The sequence below is a fragment of the Somniosus microcephalus genome, unplaced genomic scaffold (assembly GCF_052327205.1).
Source record: "Somniosus microcephalus isolate GS21.2 unplaced genomic scaffold, FLI_Smic_1.0 scaffold508, whole genome shotgun sequence".
Taxonomy (NCBI): domain Eukaryota; kingdom Metazoa; phylum Chordata; class Chondrichthyes; order Squaliformes; family Somniosidae; genus Somniosus; species Somniosus microcephalus.
In genome coordinates this window covers 78682-91965 of record NW_028225695.1, presented here as the reverse complement: position 1 = coordinate 91965, position 13284 = coordinate 78682, and the positions used below count along the sequence as shown (strand labels likewise).

General features: G+C 44.1%; 1 protein-coding gene across 1 annotated transcript in view; it reads right to left on the bottom strand.

The window, feature by feature from the left end:
• Positions 1–247: 247 nt before the first annotated feature.
• LOC147081633 (V-type proton ATPase subunit C 1-A-like) overlaps positions 248–13284 on the bottom strand; it is a 36660-nt gene continuing 23623 nt past the window's right edge. Inside the window, exons 8-9 of the mRNA XM_085980761.1 lie at positions 8933–9059; positions 248–927 (exon numbers count right to left, since the gene is read on the bottom strand). Of these exons, the coding sequence (XP_085836887.1) occupies positions 832–927; positions 8933–9059 (223 nt within the window). The 3' untranslated portion in view covers positions 248–831. The remainder of the gene's footprint in view (positions 928–8932; positions 9060–13284) is intronic.

The following is a 13284-nucleotide window of genomic DNA, read 5'->3' as shown; positions in this document are numbered from 1 at the left end:
ACCCAAGTAGAGTTCTAATTGTCCAGCAGAAACATATTTGCAAACGATGAACAGTAATATTCAAGTCCTGTTTGCACTGTTGAGTCCTGCCACTTAAATCAGTGATCATAAATTATACACTTATATACAAAGCTAAAAACTTAGCTAATTTAACAATTCTGTAATATTAGTCAACAAGATTATTTTTAAACATTATAAAATTACTGAATTTCAAAAGCTGTGACAAATGTTCAACACTGAAAAAACCTTGGTTACCATGGCTTTTACATTTATTCCATATTTTGTAGGCGTGATAAATCATGAATGTTTACAGTGTTTGCACATTGGAGTCATGTTTAAAACATCAGTACAGACTCTGTACATCACATACACATTTTCAATAAACACGATTTGTTACGACCAGTGACCATTTAAAATTCTATGTATCAAACACAGGTAAATAGGTGAAATGATACAAACTCTTCTGCACTATTAATATACAGTTGTAAACAAGGTCTTTCAGGAATATTGACAACCAATGCAGTTTACTGCACAGCACTTCACAAATGAGTTTTTTTTTGTTTTTAAATAATGACTTTGTTTCATAAATATAGATCCAGATTATTGCAGCACATAATTCAATACCTGATTGGTAAAAAAGTACATCAACGCATGTTTTCAAAGGAAACAGCAGCAGACAGATCACAGGACTGTACCTAATTGCAGGAATGAGTAAGCAAACACCAGTTAACCCAGACTTGAAGAAAATTAAGGGACGAGCAGGCATCTGTCCAATACTACTGTAACCCATACTCTAAAAGCCAAGGTGGCTGGAGAAGATTGTATTAGCATTTATTTGAATTCAAGCAGGTTGCAGTCAATCTTGTAATACACATATGGGTAGTATTCCTGCTGGCTTAGACTTAGGCCTGGTATGTCCATGGCAGCCTGCAAAAGAAGAAGTTTAAAAACAAATCAGCATTTGATTTATATTATTCTAGCTGATTATTTACTAATTTTGTTTAAAAAAAAAATCTCTGCTCAATTTCAGATGGTGTCGTAGCTGCCAAAGTATACAGATCGTTTACAGAAAATAAGCTTCTATTTTAGGGAGCCACCATATATTTTCCTGAGTATTTTATTCCCCGTTCCAATTATTTACATGAAATATTGCTCAGACACCACTTTGCAATCAAATACAGGAAACTTTGGTTTATCCGGAGGTTAACTGTCCAGAATGCTCGACCCACCGGCAAAAATCAGGAGCCGTTTCGTTAGGTTTTTTTTCTTCTCGTTGCTTTTTTTCCCACCAGTCAGGCTCTGCAAGGTCTCGCTGAAGCTGTTGCTAAGCTACAGAGATGCTTGCAAGGTACGGCCGACTGTTTAGAAGCTGTTGCTAAGCAACAGGGTTTGTTGCCAGATACGGAGATGTTTCAACATTAGTGCTGGTTTGTCCGGCAGTTTTGATGGGACGGCAACAGCTCGGTCCCGTCGGTGCCGGATATCACAAAGTTTCCTGTAATGTAATTCCAAGGTCAATTTCTTTGTGCAAAATTACTCAAATTTCTATATTACAAAAAAAAATCTCCATACTTCAAACAGAACTCCACTAGAAAATCTCCACCTAATGAAATATTATGCAAGAGTTACAAGGAATAGTTCTATCAGGCAACCATTTTGATGGATATATGTCTGTGCAAAGGAGAATGTATGGAGTGCATTTTTAAATATTTTGTATAGGTTAGGTTTTTGTAAAATAATTAAGGGGTAGGCCAATATGAGTATTTTCAAAGTTATACTGGTCTATTAAAAATAAAAGCAAGCCAAATTTATGGTATGCCTGTGGTAAACCACTGTATTGTATATTGCCACCTCTGGGTGGCGCTGTGTATGGAGGCATGCCTCAGCTGACTCCACCCACCACTGTGTGGGTTTCGTTCAGACTTGTTCAGTCACTCACGAAGAAGCATGGTCTCTTCTTAGCTAATAAAAGCCTTATTCATCTCTTCTTTCGACTCGTCATCTCTTCTTCGACTCATCACCTTTTATGAAGTAATTGATAAGCGTATCAATTTTATTAGCTAAAAGTTAAATGGCGACACCTGAGGAGCAACAACAGCAACGGATACAGCAGACATTGCTGAGAGCCCTCAGACCACCACGCCTGGACCTCGACCCTCAAGAGGTGGGTGCATCAGCCAAGTTTGAACACTGGCTGAGCTGCTTTGAATCCTTCCTCGCAATCTCACAGGTTACAGAGGAGGATCACAAACTGAAAATTTTGACCGCCCAGGTGAGCCATCAAGTATATATGCTAATCCGGGACTCTAATACGTACGTGGCGGCCCTCGAGCTACTAAAAGGGCAATATACGTGCCCAGTGAACACAATTTATGCCCGACACCTCTTGGGATCCCGCAGGCAGCAACCGGGAGAATCGGTAGGGGCATTTGCACGGGCGCTACTGGCACTCTGCAGAGACTGCGATTGTAAAGCGGTAACGGCTGTGGAGCACGCGCAGGGACTCGCCTGTGATGCCTTCGTCAGGGGCCTCCAGTCAGACCACACCCGGCAGAGACTGCTAGAAAGCAAGGAACCCGACCTGAAGACGGCCATTGCCCTTGCGCTCTCGTTAGAGGAGGCCCACCGAAACCTCGAGGCATACCCCCGTAACGGCGCCGAGACATGGCAATCGAAACCGTGGGACACGGGACCGCCGCCCCCGGCACCAACCGCTGCAGCGACCCAACCGAGACAGCAGCCTCCGGTAAGAACTGCTTCGATGCCCAGTAACCAGGCCCAAAAATGCTATTTCTGTGGCCAGTTAAAACATCCCAGAGCGCACTGCCCAGCTAAGACAGCTACCTGCTCGGGCTGCGGGAAGAAAGGCCATTACGCTAACGCCTGCAAGGGGAAGCCAGCCAGCAGTGCAGCGTGCGGGCCGTGGGAGCAGCCATCTTATCCACCATTTTGTGTACCCCCGGCCGCATGGCATCCGCCGCCATTGTATCCAACGCACTCAACCGCCATTTCGTCACCGGAACCGACCACCGTCTCGGCGGATGACTATAGTGACTCACTAAGCCACATACTGGCCTCCGTGACGCTGGATCAAGCCCTCCCTCACCATCTATCCAGCTCCATGATGGATATCGCGGTAAACGGCCGCGCCACCAGTTGCCTGATCGACAGCGGGAGCACAGAGAGTTTCGTCCACCCCGACACGGTACGTAGCCACTCCCTCACGATTCTGCCAACGCACCATCGCATTTCTATGGCGTCCAAGTCCCAGTCAATGGACATCAGCGGCTACTGTGTGGTGACCCTGTCAGTAGGGGGCACTGAATATAAAAAATTTAAACTGCTAGTCCTGCCCCGTCTTTGCGCTGCCGTCCTGCTAGGGTTGGATTTTCAGTGCCACCTTAAGAGTGTCACACTAGCATACGGTGGACCCCTCCCCCCACTCACAGTCTGCAACCAACAACTTTTAAATCGCCCGCTGCAAACCACCTGCAGCCTTTCCACATTAAAAGTCCCCCCCCTCCCCTGTTCGCTAACCTCACCCGCGACTGTAAACCCATCGCTACCAAAAGCAGGCGGTACAGTGCCGGGGACAGAGCTTTTATCAGCTCTGAGGTGGAGCGGCTATTGAAGGAGGGCATTATCGAAGGTAGCACTAGCCCCTGGCGAGCCCAGGTTGTAGTCGTTAAAACCACTGCAAAACGCCGCATGGTAATCGACTACAGCCAAACCATAAACCGGTACACCCAGCTGGACGCGTACCCCCTCCCTCGCATATCTGATATGGTCAATCAGATGGCGCAATACAAAGTATTCTCCACCATCGACCTTAAGTCAGCGTACCACCAGCTGCCCATCCGCCATGAGGACCGCCAGTATACTGCCTTCGAGGCAAACGGCCGCCTCTACCACTTCCTTAGGGTCCCCTTCGGCGTCACCAACGGGGTTTCGGTCTTCCAAAGGGAGATGGACCGAATGGTTGACCAGAACGCGCTGCGGGCAACCTTCCCCTATTTGGATAACGTCACCATCTGCGGCCACGACCAGCAGGACCACGACGTTAATCTAGCAAATTTCCTCCGTACGGCCCAACGGCTGAACCTAACGTACAATAAGGAAAAATGTATGTTTCACACCAAGCGCCTGGCCATCCTCGGCTGCGTGGTGGAGAACGGAGTCATCGGGCCCGACCCCGACAGAATGCGCCCCCTAATGGAGCTACCCCTTCCCCACTGCCAAAAAGCACTGAAGAGATGCCTGGGGTTTTTCTCCTACTACGCCCAGTGGGTGCCCCTCTATGCAGACAAAGCCAGGCCCCTCATCAAAGCCACCTCCTTCCCCCTGACACCAGAGGCGTGTGCAGCCTTCACTCTTATCAAGAACGATATCGCGAAGGCCGCAATGCACGCGGTGGATGAGTCCATCCCCTTCCAAGTGGAGAGCGATGCCTCCGACTTCGCCCTAGCCGCGACCCTTAACCAGGCGGGCAGACCCGTGGCCTTTTTCTCAAGGACCCTCCAGGGCCCCGAGACGAGACACTCCTCCGTCGAAAAGGAGGCCCAGGCTATTGTAGAAGCGGTGCGTCACTGGAGGCATTACCTGGCCGGGAAATGATTTACCCTGCTCACTGACCAGCGTTCAGTAGCTTTTATGTTTAATAATAAGCAGAGGGGTAAAATCAAGAACGACAAGATCTTGAGGTGGAGAATCGAACTCTCCACCTACAATTATGATATCTTGTATCGGCCAGGGAAACTCAATGAGCCCCCAGATGCCCTATCACGTGGTACATGCGCCAACGCGCAGAGTGATAGGCTGCAGTCCCTCCACAATGACCTCTGCCACCCGGGGGTCACCAGGTTTTTCCATTTTATCAAATCCCGTAACCTGCCCTACTCCATCGAGGAGGTCAGGACCATGACCAAGAGCTGCCAAATCTGCGCCGACTGCAAACCGCACTTCTATAGGCCGGACAGAGCAAGCCTGATCAAGGCCACCCGCCCCTTCGAACGCCTGAGCGTTGATTTTAAAGGGCCCCTCCCCTCCGCTGACCGCAATGTGTACTTCCTCAACATAGTTGATGAGTACTCCCGTTTCCCCTTTGCCATCCCTTGCCCAGACATGACCAGTACCACGGTCATCAAGTGTCTGAATGACATCTTCGCTCTGTTCGGGTTCCCCAGCTATATACATAGCGACAGGGGCTCATCGTTCATGAGCGACGAACTTCGGCAGTACCTGCTAACAAGAGGTATCGCCACGAGCAGGACCACCAGTTACAACCCCCGGGGGAACGGCCAGGTGGAAAGGGAGAACGCGACGGTTTGGAAGGCAGTCCTCTTAGCACTAAAATCTAAGGGCCTTCCGACCTCCCGCTGGCAGGAGGTCCTCCCTGCAGCGCTCCACTCCATTCGGTCACTGCTTTGTACTGCCACTAATGCGACCCCTCATGAGAAAATGTTCGTTTTCCCCCGGAAGTCTACATCGGGAACCTCGCTACCGGCATGGTTGACTTCTCCTGGGCCCGTCCTACTGCGGAGGCACGTGAGGACGCATAAAACGGACCCCCTGGTCGAGCGGGTGCACCTCCTACACGCCAACCCCCAGTATGCCTGGGTGACATACCCAGACGGGCGGGAGGACACGGTCTCCATACGAGATCTCGCACCCTCGGGTACCCCTGAATTACCACCGTTATCCCCCTTACCACCGTTATCCCCCTTACCACTGTTATCCCCCACCACCCCTCCCAACCCAACTCCTGCAGACGGCATGCCAAAGCCCCAGGAATCTTCGCCAACCACCCAGACACCAGACCCGACGTCGGATGCTGCAACACCACCGCCGCCACCACGACGATCAGGACGTCAGACAAGGCCTCCTGATAGACTTAACTTGTAGTACCCTTCACCCCGCCGGACTTCACATTAAACAAGGGGTGAATGTGGTAAACCACTGTATTGTATATTGCCACCTCTGGGTGGCGCTGTGTATGGAGGCATGCCTCAGCTGACTCCACCCACCACTGTGTGGGTTTCGTTCAGACTTGTTCAGTCACTCACGAAGAAGCATGGTCTCTTCTTAGCTAATAAAAGCCTTATTCATCTCTTCTTTCGACTCGTCATCTCTTCTTCGACTCATCACCTTTTATGAAGTAATTGATAAGCATATCAATGCCCACTTCCCAACAGGGAGCACTTGAGTAGTTGTGTTTTAACGAGACAGGACAGGTTCGCAGCCATACAGCACAACTAGCCTCCTGAACCCAGATTACTGAGCAACACCACGGGAGATTTCCAGAGACCACTGGTTTAAACACAAAGACAGCCGACACTTAAACACACCAACCTCAACTAGCTCAGTTGGCTGTTAGGATGGGTACCTTGTAATACTGGAACATTCCACTTTCTGGTAGGGGGAAGAAGGGAGATAAAGAAATAACAAAACTTTATTCTATGCCCAAATTGTGTCAGTAAAGATAGAGATGTATTCAGCCTACACCATTCTCCCCTAAAAGATGGTGGTGTGTGCAGGAGAGAGAGGAGAGAGAGATTAAAAGGGAACATGTCTACATCTTTGAAGGGAACTTTCAAAGAGATTGCTAAAACTGAAATCACAAATTGCACCTCCCTGCACCAACTCCTTGTGCTGTTTTTCAGTAATACAGAAGTCTAAACTTGGGGGTTGGGCAGGAGGGAGCGAAAAGGGAGCGAAGGAGGGGGGAGGGTCCAGGAGAATTTTTAGGTTGCTTTATATCATGTTGCTGCTGTTAGGAGTTCACCCCTTGTGGACCAAAATTAACCTAACTAGTATATGGATTACATTTCATTAGGTCGGACCAAACAAAATAGTTAACAGAAATCTCTCATCAGTTTCAGACAATGAGATTGGTTAGAAAATTCCCGAGAGGAATTGGATGTGATGTTAGAATGGCTTCCATTTGTTGCCACGATCCCCACATCAAGGAGGGAAGGGTGGAGGCGATGATAGTACAATTGTTGGCTCAGTGAGCAAGTCCTTGGCAGAGAGTTGGAAAGGCCGAGAGATTAAGCTGGTGGATTTTTTTCTCCCCCTCTGGGGGAAAAATGCATTTCTCTTAATTTTGAATTTGGAAGCCAAAGGGGCGGAGAACACTTTTTTCCTAAAGTCAGTGCCGGTCAGTTCAGCAAATACTGACTTGTAAAGTGAGGCAGGGCCCATTATTATTCTTGATGTTACAAGGAACAGGAAATAGACTGAATTTCCATGAAAACTGTATTCTGACGCAATATGAGATCATGGAATCCAGCTAGGGGTCATTGTTGGGACCTCCAGGTTACACCATTATATGACTATCATGGTACAAGACCTTGGTTAGGCCTCATGTACAATACTGCATTCAGTTTTTGGTGAATTATAGGCCCTTAGAAAGGTTCAGAGGAGGGCCACTAAATTGAAACCTACTTTAAAAGCCTTTAGTTATCACAATAGGTTTAAAGAGCTGGGTTTCTTTTTTACTCTAGAAAAGCATAGACTTCGGGGAGATTTGATTGAGACATTTAAAATAATGGAGACACTAAAATGCACCCATGTGGTTAGACTATTTGAATTACAAAAGCAAAATACTGCAGATGCTGGAAATCTGAAATAAAAACAGAAAATGCTGGAAATACTCAGCAGGTCAGACAGCATCTGTGGAGAGAGAAACAGAGTTAACGTTTCAGGTCGATGACCTTTCATCAGAACTGGGCAAAGTTAGAGATGTAACAGGTATTAAGCAAGTACACAGGCAGAGAAAGGGGAGGAAATAACAAAAGGGAAGGTCTGTGATAGGGTGGAAGGCAGGAGAGATTAAATGGCAAAAGGGATGATAGTGCAAGGCACAAGGGAAGGGCAATGGGACAAATAAAGAAACAAAAGATGGGTCTAGAGGAGGTGTAAATGGGAATAGCAGAATCATTAGACTGTAACAATTTCAGATCATAACCATTGGTCCCATTTTTTCACCCTATTTTGCCTTGCGCCATCATCCTTTTGTCATTTAATGTTTTCTGCCCTCCACCCTATCACAGACCTTCCCTTTTGTTATTTCTTCCCCTCCCACCTTTCCCTGCCTCTGTACATAAGAACATAAGAAATACGAGCAGGAATTGGCCACTTGGCCCCTTGAGCCTGCTCCGCCATTCAATAAGATCATGGCTGATCTTGGGCTCAAAGCCACTTCCCTGCCTGCTCCCCATAACCCTTCATTCCCTTATCTTGCAAAAATTTGTCTATCTCCACTTTACATGTATTTAATGACCCAGCCTCCACAGCTCTCTGGGGCAGAGAATTCCACAGATTTACGACCTTCAAGGAAGAAATTCCTCCTCATCTCAGTTCTAAAACGGTGACTTTATTCTGAAACTATGCCCCCCGAGTTCTCGATTCCCCCCGAGGGGAAACATCCTCTCTGCATCTACCCTGTCAAGCCCCCTCAGTATCTTATGTGTTTCAATGAGATCACCTCTCATTCTTCTAAATTCCAATGAGTATAGGCCCAGCCTGCTCAATCCTTCCTCATGAGTCAACCCCTCATCTCTGGCATTAACCTAGTGAATCGTCTCTGAACAGCCTCTAATGCAAGTATATCCTTCCTTAAATAAAGAGACCAAAACTGTACGCAGTACTCAAGATGTGGTCTCACCAATACCCTGTACAGTTGTAGCAGGACTTCCCTGCTTTTATACTCCAATCAACTTGCTTAAAATCTGATACAGCTCTAACTTTTTCCAATTCTGATGAAAGGTCATTGATCTGAAACGTTAATGGTTTCTCTCTCCACAGATGCTGTCTGAACTGCTGAGTATTTCCAGCATTTTCTGTTTTTGTTTATAATTAGAAAAACTAATTGTTCTGCTTTATTGGTAGCATCCATCGACAGAAAATCAAATTTTGCCATGCAGATACCTACATCAATGATGGCAGCTGCACTGCTGTCCAGGTGTTTGTATAGATCATTAAGAATTTCTCGAAGCTTCTTCAACATCTTTTTGTTGGGTTGTAACAGCATTGCCTGGAAGTTTACTGGCAAACCATATCTGAATACAAGAGGCAAGGCAAAATTACAAAGTGACAAAGAATGATGCCAAGATATTAGCAGTATTTCCTGGTCTTTTCATGTGTAAAATACGGTGCCAAACACATGTAGAGATGCTTTATAACTTTCACGTTAAACTGAATTTTAACCAACCCTTTCTTGAAGTTTCAAATATAATTCTTTTCAAAAATTTCTACACAGATGAAAAACTGAAGAAAACTTTATTGAAGCTTAGCACAAAGTAATTCTTTGGGAGAAACTAATTTAAGTTTTCCACGTACAACATAGCAGTCCACTCCCTATTAAAAAAATTCCAATGCAATATAGGAACCCTATGTACCCCATTATAATACAAAATTTCTTACAACTGCACGTACTATGTGTCACACTTTTAACTTCCTGTGTCATGATTTTGTCACAACTTGTGGCAATGTAGTAACACTGATATACATTATTTTTAAATGGGTATGATGAAACGCCTCCTTTAATATACTTACCTTTCAGTCCTGCTACACTAGGTGACGCTGCTACCCTTCTTTCACTCTACTACCTCTGTTCATTGCCCTGAGCCTGCCTGAGCTTCTTGCCTCACTGTAACAAAGTTAAAGGTATTTCATCACAACCAATAGCCTGTAAATAGTTTAAATATGTTTATAAACTTTATTCTGCTTAGAATTAATATTTTAGTGTCTCATATTTAAGATTTTCCCGATATTATTTTAATTCTACTGATAAATAAATGGCAGTCCTTCAACTGCAAATGCTCCAAGTATCAGATGAGACCGTAAAGAGATTTTATCCGGTTTTCACTGGGGTCATTTCCCCAAATTTTTCACACTACCAATAAACTGCCAGTTGCCGTTGCAGCTGCTGGCTGCTTGCAGTGCACATCAAATGATATTTCACAGTAATTAAAATTCTGCTATTTGTTCAGTTGCTCTGTGTGCACATCCCTTCAGTAGCAGGCTCCGTCACGCACTGATTTGAGGAGTGCTTTCATCACATTCTTTTGGAATAGTGAAATAAACATTAACATTAGACTGATCTTTCCTCGCCATGTGCAACTGCACAGGAGATTGACTAGTTTATTTATATTTTTCCCCCCCATGCTTGGTTTATTTATATTTTTCCCCTCCATGCTTGGGGACCACATTTTGGTTCCACAAATTATTTCTCAACTGCCTCTCAGCACACACACAGCTTCTCTAGTCAAAATGATCGTGTTCCCGCTCTCTGCTAATCTACAGCAAAGGAAGCAACTTTGGATGACTGGGCTTTTGATTTATTCCAGAGTATGCAGCGCCCCCAGCTGGTAGCAGGTTTTCCTGAATTGGAGTCGCTTCAGATCAGCCTGAAGCAACAGCCCCATCACAATCAATGAAGCTACTGAGGGGCGCAGGGAGTTGATCCAGAGAAGTCACCAGGACAGCCGAGATGCAAGGAGATCTAGCGTGGCAAGTCTCCGTTTTGACATTTAAAATAAATGTCAAGTCATATTTTCATCAGTATATATATATTTTCAAACAGACAGTTTGAAGGAATACTTTAAACAAAAATATTCTCCACAGACTTTTCTCCCCCTCCTGTACTTCTGCATAATTGGAATACATTGCTTTCATGACAAGCTCAATTATGAAGGAATGAGTGGAAGGTGCTTGTATTCTTCAGACCTAGCTTCTGTATTAGACATTTCACATATACTCTTATTCATTGTACTTTGGATAAAAGTACATCTGATTCTGTAAGTCAATCACACACTTTAAACTATGAGAGATAAATTTACAGGACTATCCTGGTAAAGGAGGTGTTTCTCAGTAAAGCTAGTCCTTTCTATGCCACGGGAAAACTACCATTTTCATTCCCCTCCCAATGATATAATACAAAGTTAATTACAGCAGTAATGCAAGACATAGAATTTAACAGAAAAAACATTATGCAAAAATAGAGATAGCTGGCATGGTCTTAAGGGTTGAAACACGGTAATTGGGGTCTGATGATCCTATAAACCACACGCTAAGCTGCTGTACCATCCTTCTAACGTATATTCTTGCCAAATTGAGGGTGCTGAAATAGGTTTTTTCTTCATGTTTGTAAAGAAGTGTCCATTGAGTATATTATAATCAAACTGAAGAGATTTCAAGCCTCTTATTCTACAATTCCATACTTACTGTTGTGTCAAATCAAATCAATGTTTCTTTTTCCATACAGCTATATTTCCATCATCTGCAGACTAAACCAGTATAATATCCTAGCAATACCACAGCATCACCATGCCAGCCTCAATCAAACGTAAATGTCTTTCGGCCGATGGGCAGCCATCATTTTCAGATTTCAAATTTTTTTTTAAAAAGAGCTGAAAACAAAGACTTTTTCCCCCACCAAAAGTATACATCGTGGATCAACAGCTTATCAAGGGGAACAAACTGTAAAGACACATGTCCTTTTGAGAGTTCTGCACTTAAGTTCTCTTTCATGGAACTTTAAATGGGTGCTCATCTGCAGTTCTTTCTGACCACTATAAGCATTAACAGATTTCAGCAAGTAACTCAATGAAACCCTAAACATTTCATGGGAGGGAAAGAAATATGTGCTGTAAACCAAAGATAAAAAGTTGGACGAACTAATTGATCACCAAGAAAGATTGAAAAGGAAGGAAGCATTTGGTTTGCAATTTGGTTTTCCTTTTTAAACCTGAAGTTGTGATTATAAACATTCACCCAGAAAATCATTTATTTGCTCAAGGTTGCTATCATCTGATTTTTGGACCTAAATTCAAGAAAAATACAACACAAATTACTCCCAACCTGTAACCTGACCAAGAGCCCTCGAATGTTGGTGGCCCCGTTATTAGAAGGGGTGTGCGCAATTGAGACCTGGGTGATTTAACTTGAAAAGATTTCATCACTCGGGAAAGGCTGTGAACACACATTTTGTAGAATGGTCCCCAGATTCAAGAATTGACCCAACTCCATAAATATTGTTGTAGCTGTGTCTGAACAGATTGGCCTGCTGGGCCTCCAACAACATAGATGTGCATACTACCAAGGAAAGAAGCACCAACAGTCGTGTAATCTGCTTCAGCTGGCTCATACCAGTGCCTGATATGGAGCTCAATTTCAAGGTCACACCCTTGAAGATGACCTGAACTGGCATAAAAGCAGCAGAGAATTTTTTTTTCTGTGCTAGCTCTGAATATGGAGTCTTTCTTTGACTAACTATACTTGATTCTGTCTCCAACACTGGTGCAAAGTTCTGGATAACGGTGATAAATTTGGTGTAAGTTTAGCAGCCCAATGTACAGTACTCAACATTTCTCTATTTCTAAAAACATATTCTATGCAGCATTCAGTTCATTCTTGATGTTGTTTTTTTTTTATATAAACGTAAAATGAGAAAAGGCAGCCCCATGATTTGAAAGCCTGCGTGTTTCTACCCAGATGAAGGGCAATAATCAATGAAGCAATAAACTTCAGCAGATCTTTAGAAGGTGGTGTTGGGCAAGAATCATTGAAGCTTCTTGCCCAACACCTTCTTCTAAAGATCTGCTCAAGTTTCATGTGAACTGAGACTACAATTGAGGGGAGAAAACCTACCCTGCATGGTTGTCAATAGTGGAGATGGGTCTTACCACTCGATGCATGATTTAAACTGCACCATAAACAATTTTAAACTTTTTCAAAAATTGCAAAAGAACCAGTTGTGAATGAATATCTTGTGAATTAGACATGGCTGGGCAATTATATAGTTTATGTTCATATTTCCTTCATTCTTTAAAATCACAATTCAAGTTAGTGGAAATTCTGAGAATTTACATTTTAGTTAAACACATTTCCCACAATCCATCTTTGCTTGAAATACTTGGGGTGGAAACACACCATCTATCAAAAAGCAAAATACTGCCGATGTTGGAAATTTAAAACAATGCTGGAGACACTCAGCAGGTCAGACAGAATCATTCAGCAAACAAGTCAGTTGATGTTTCAGGTTTGAACCCTTCCTCAGAACAGAGTGGATTTTGCATATAAACCAATATCCAATTAAATGTTTTATTCAGTACAAGATAGTTTGTGGCTGAAGTCAGTCATTACTTGTAATTCTGAATTACCAGCTTGAAACATCATTTAACAAAGGTACCACCTCTCCTTATCTCATACTTCATTTGTATAGCAATGTCATTCATCAGTGTGGCTGAGATAGTTATAAAAATATAATTCAAACCAAAGAGA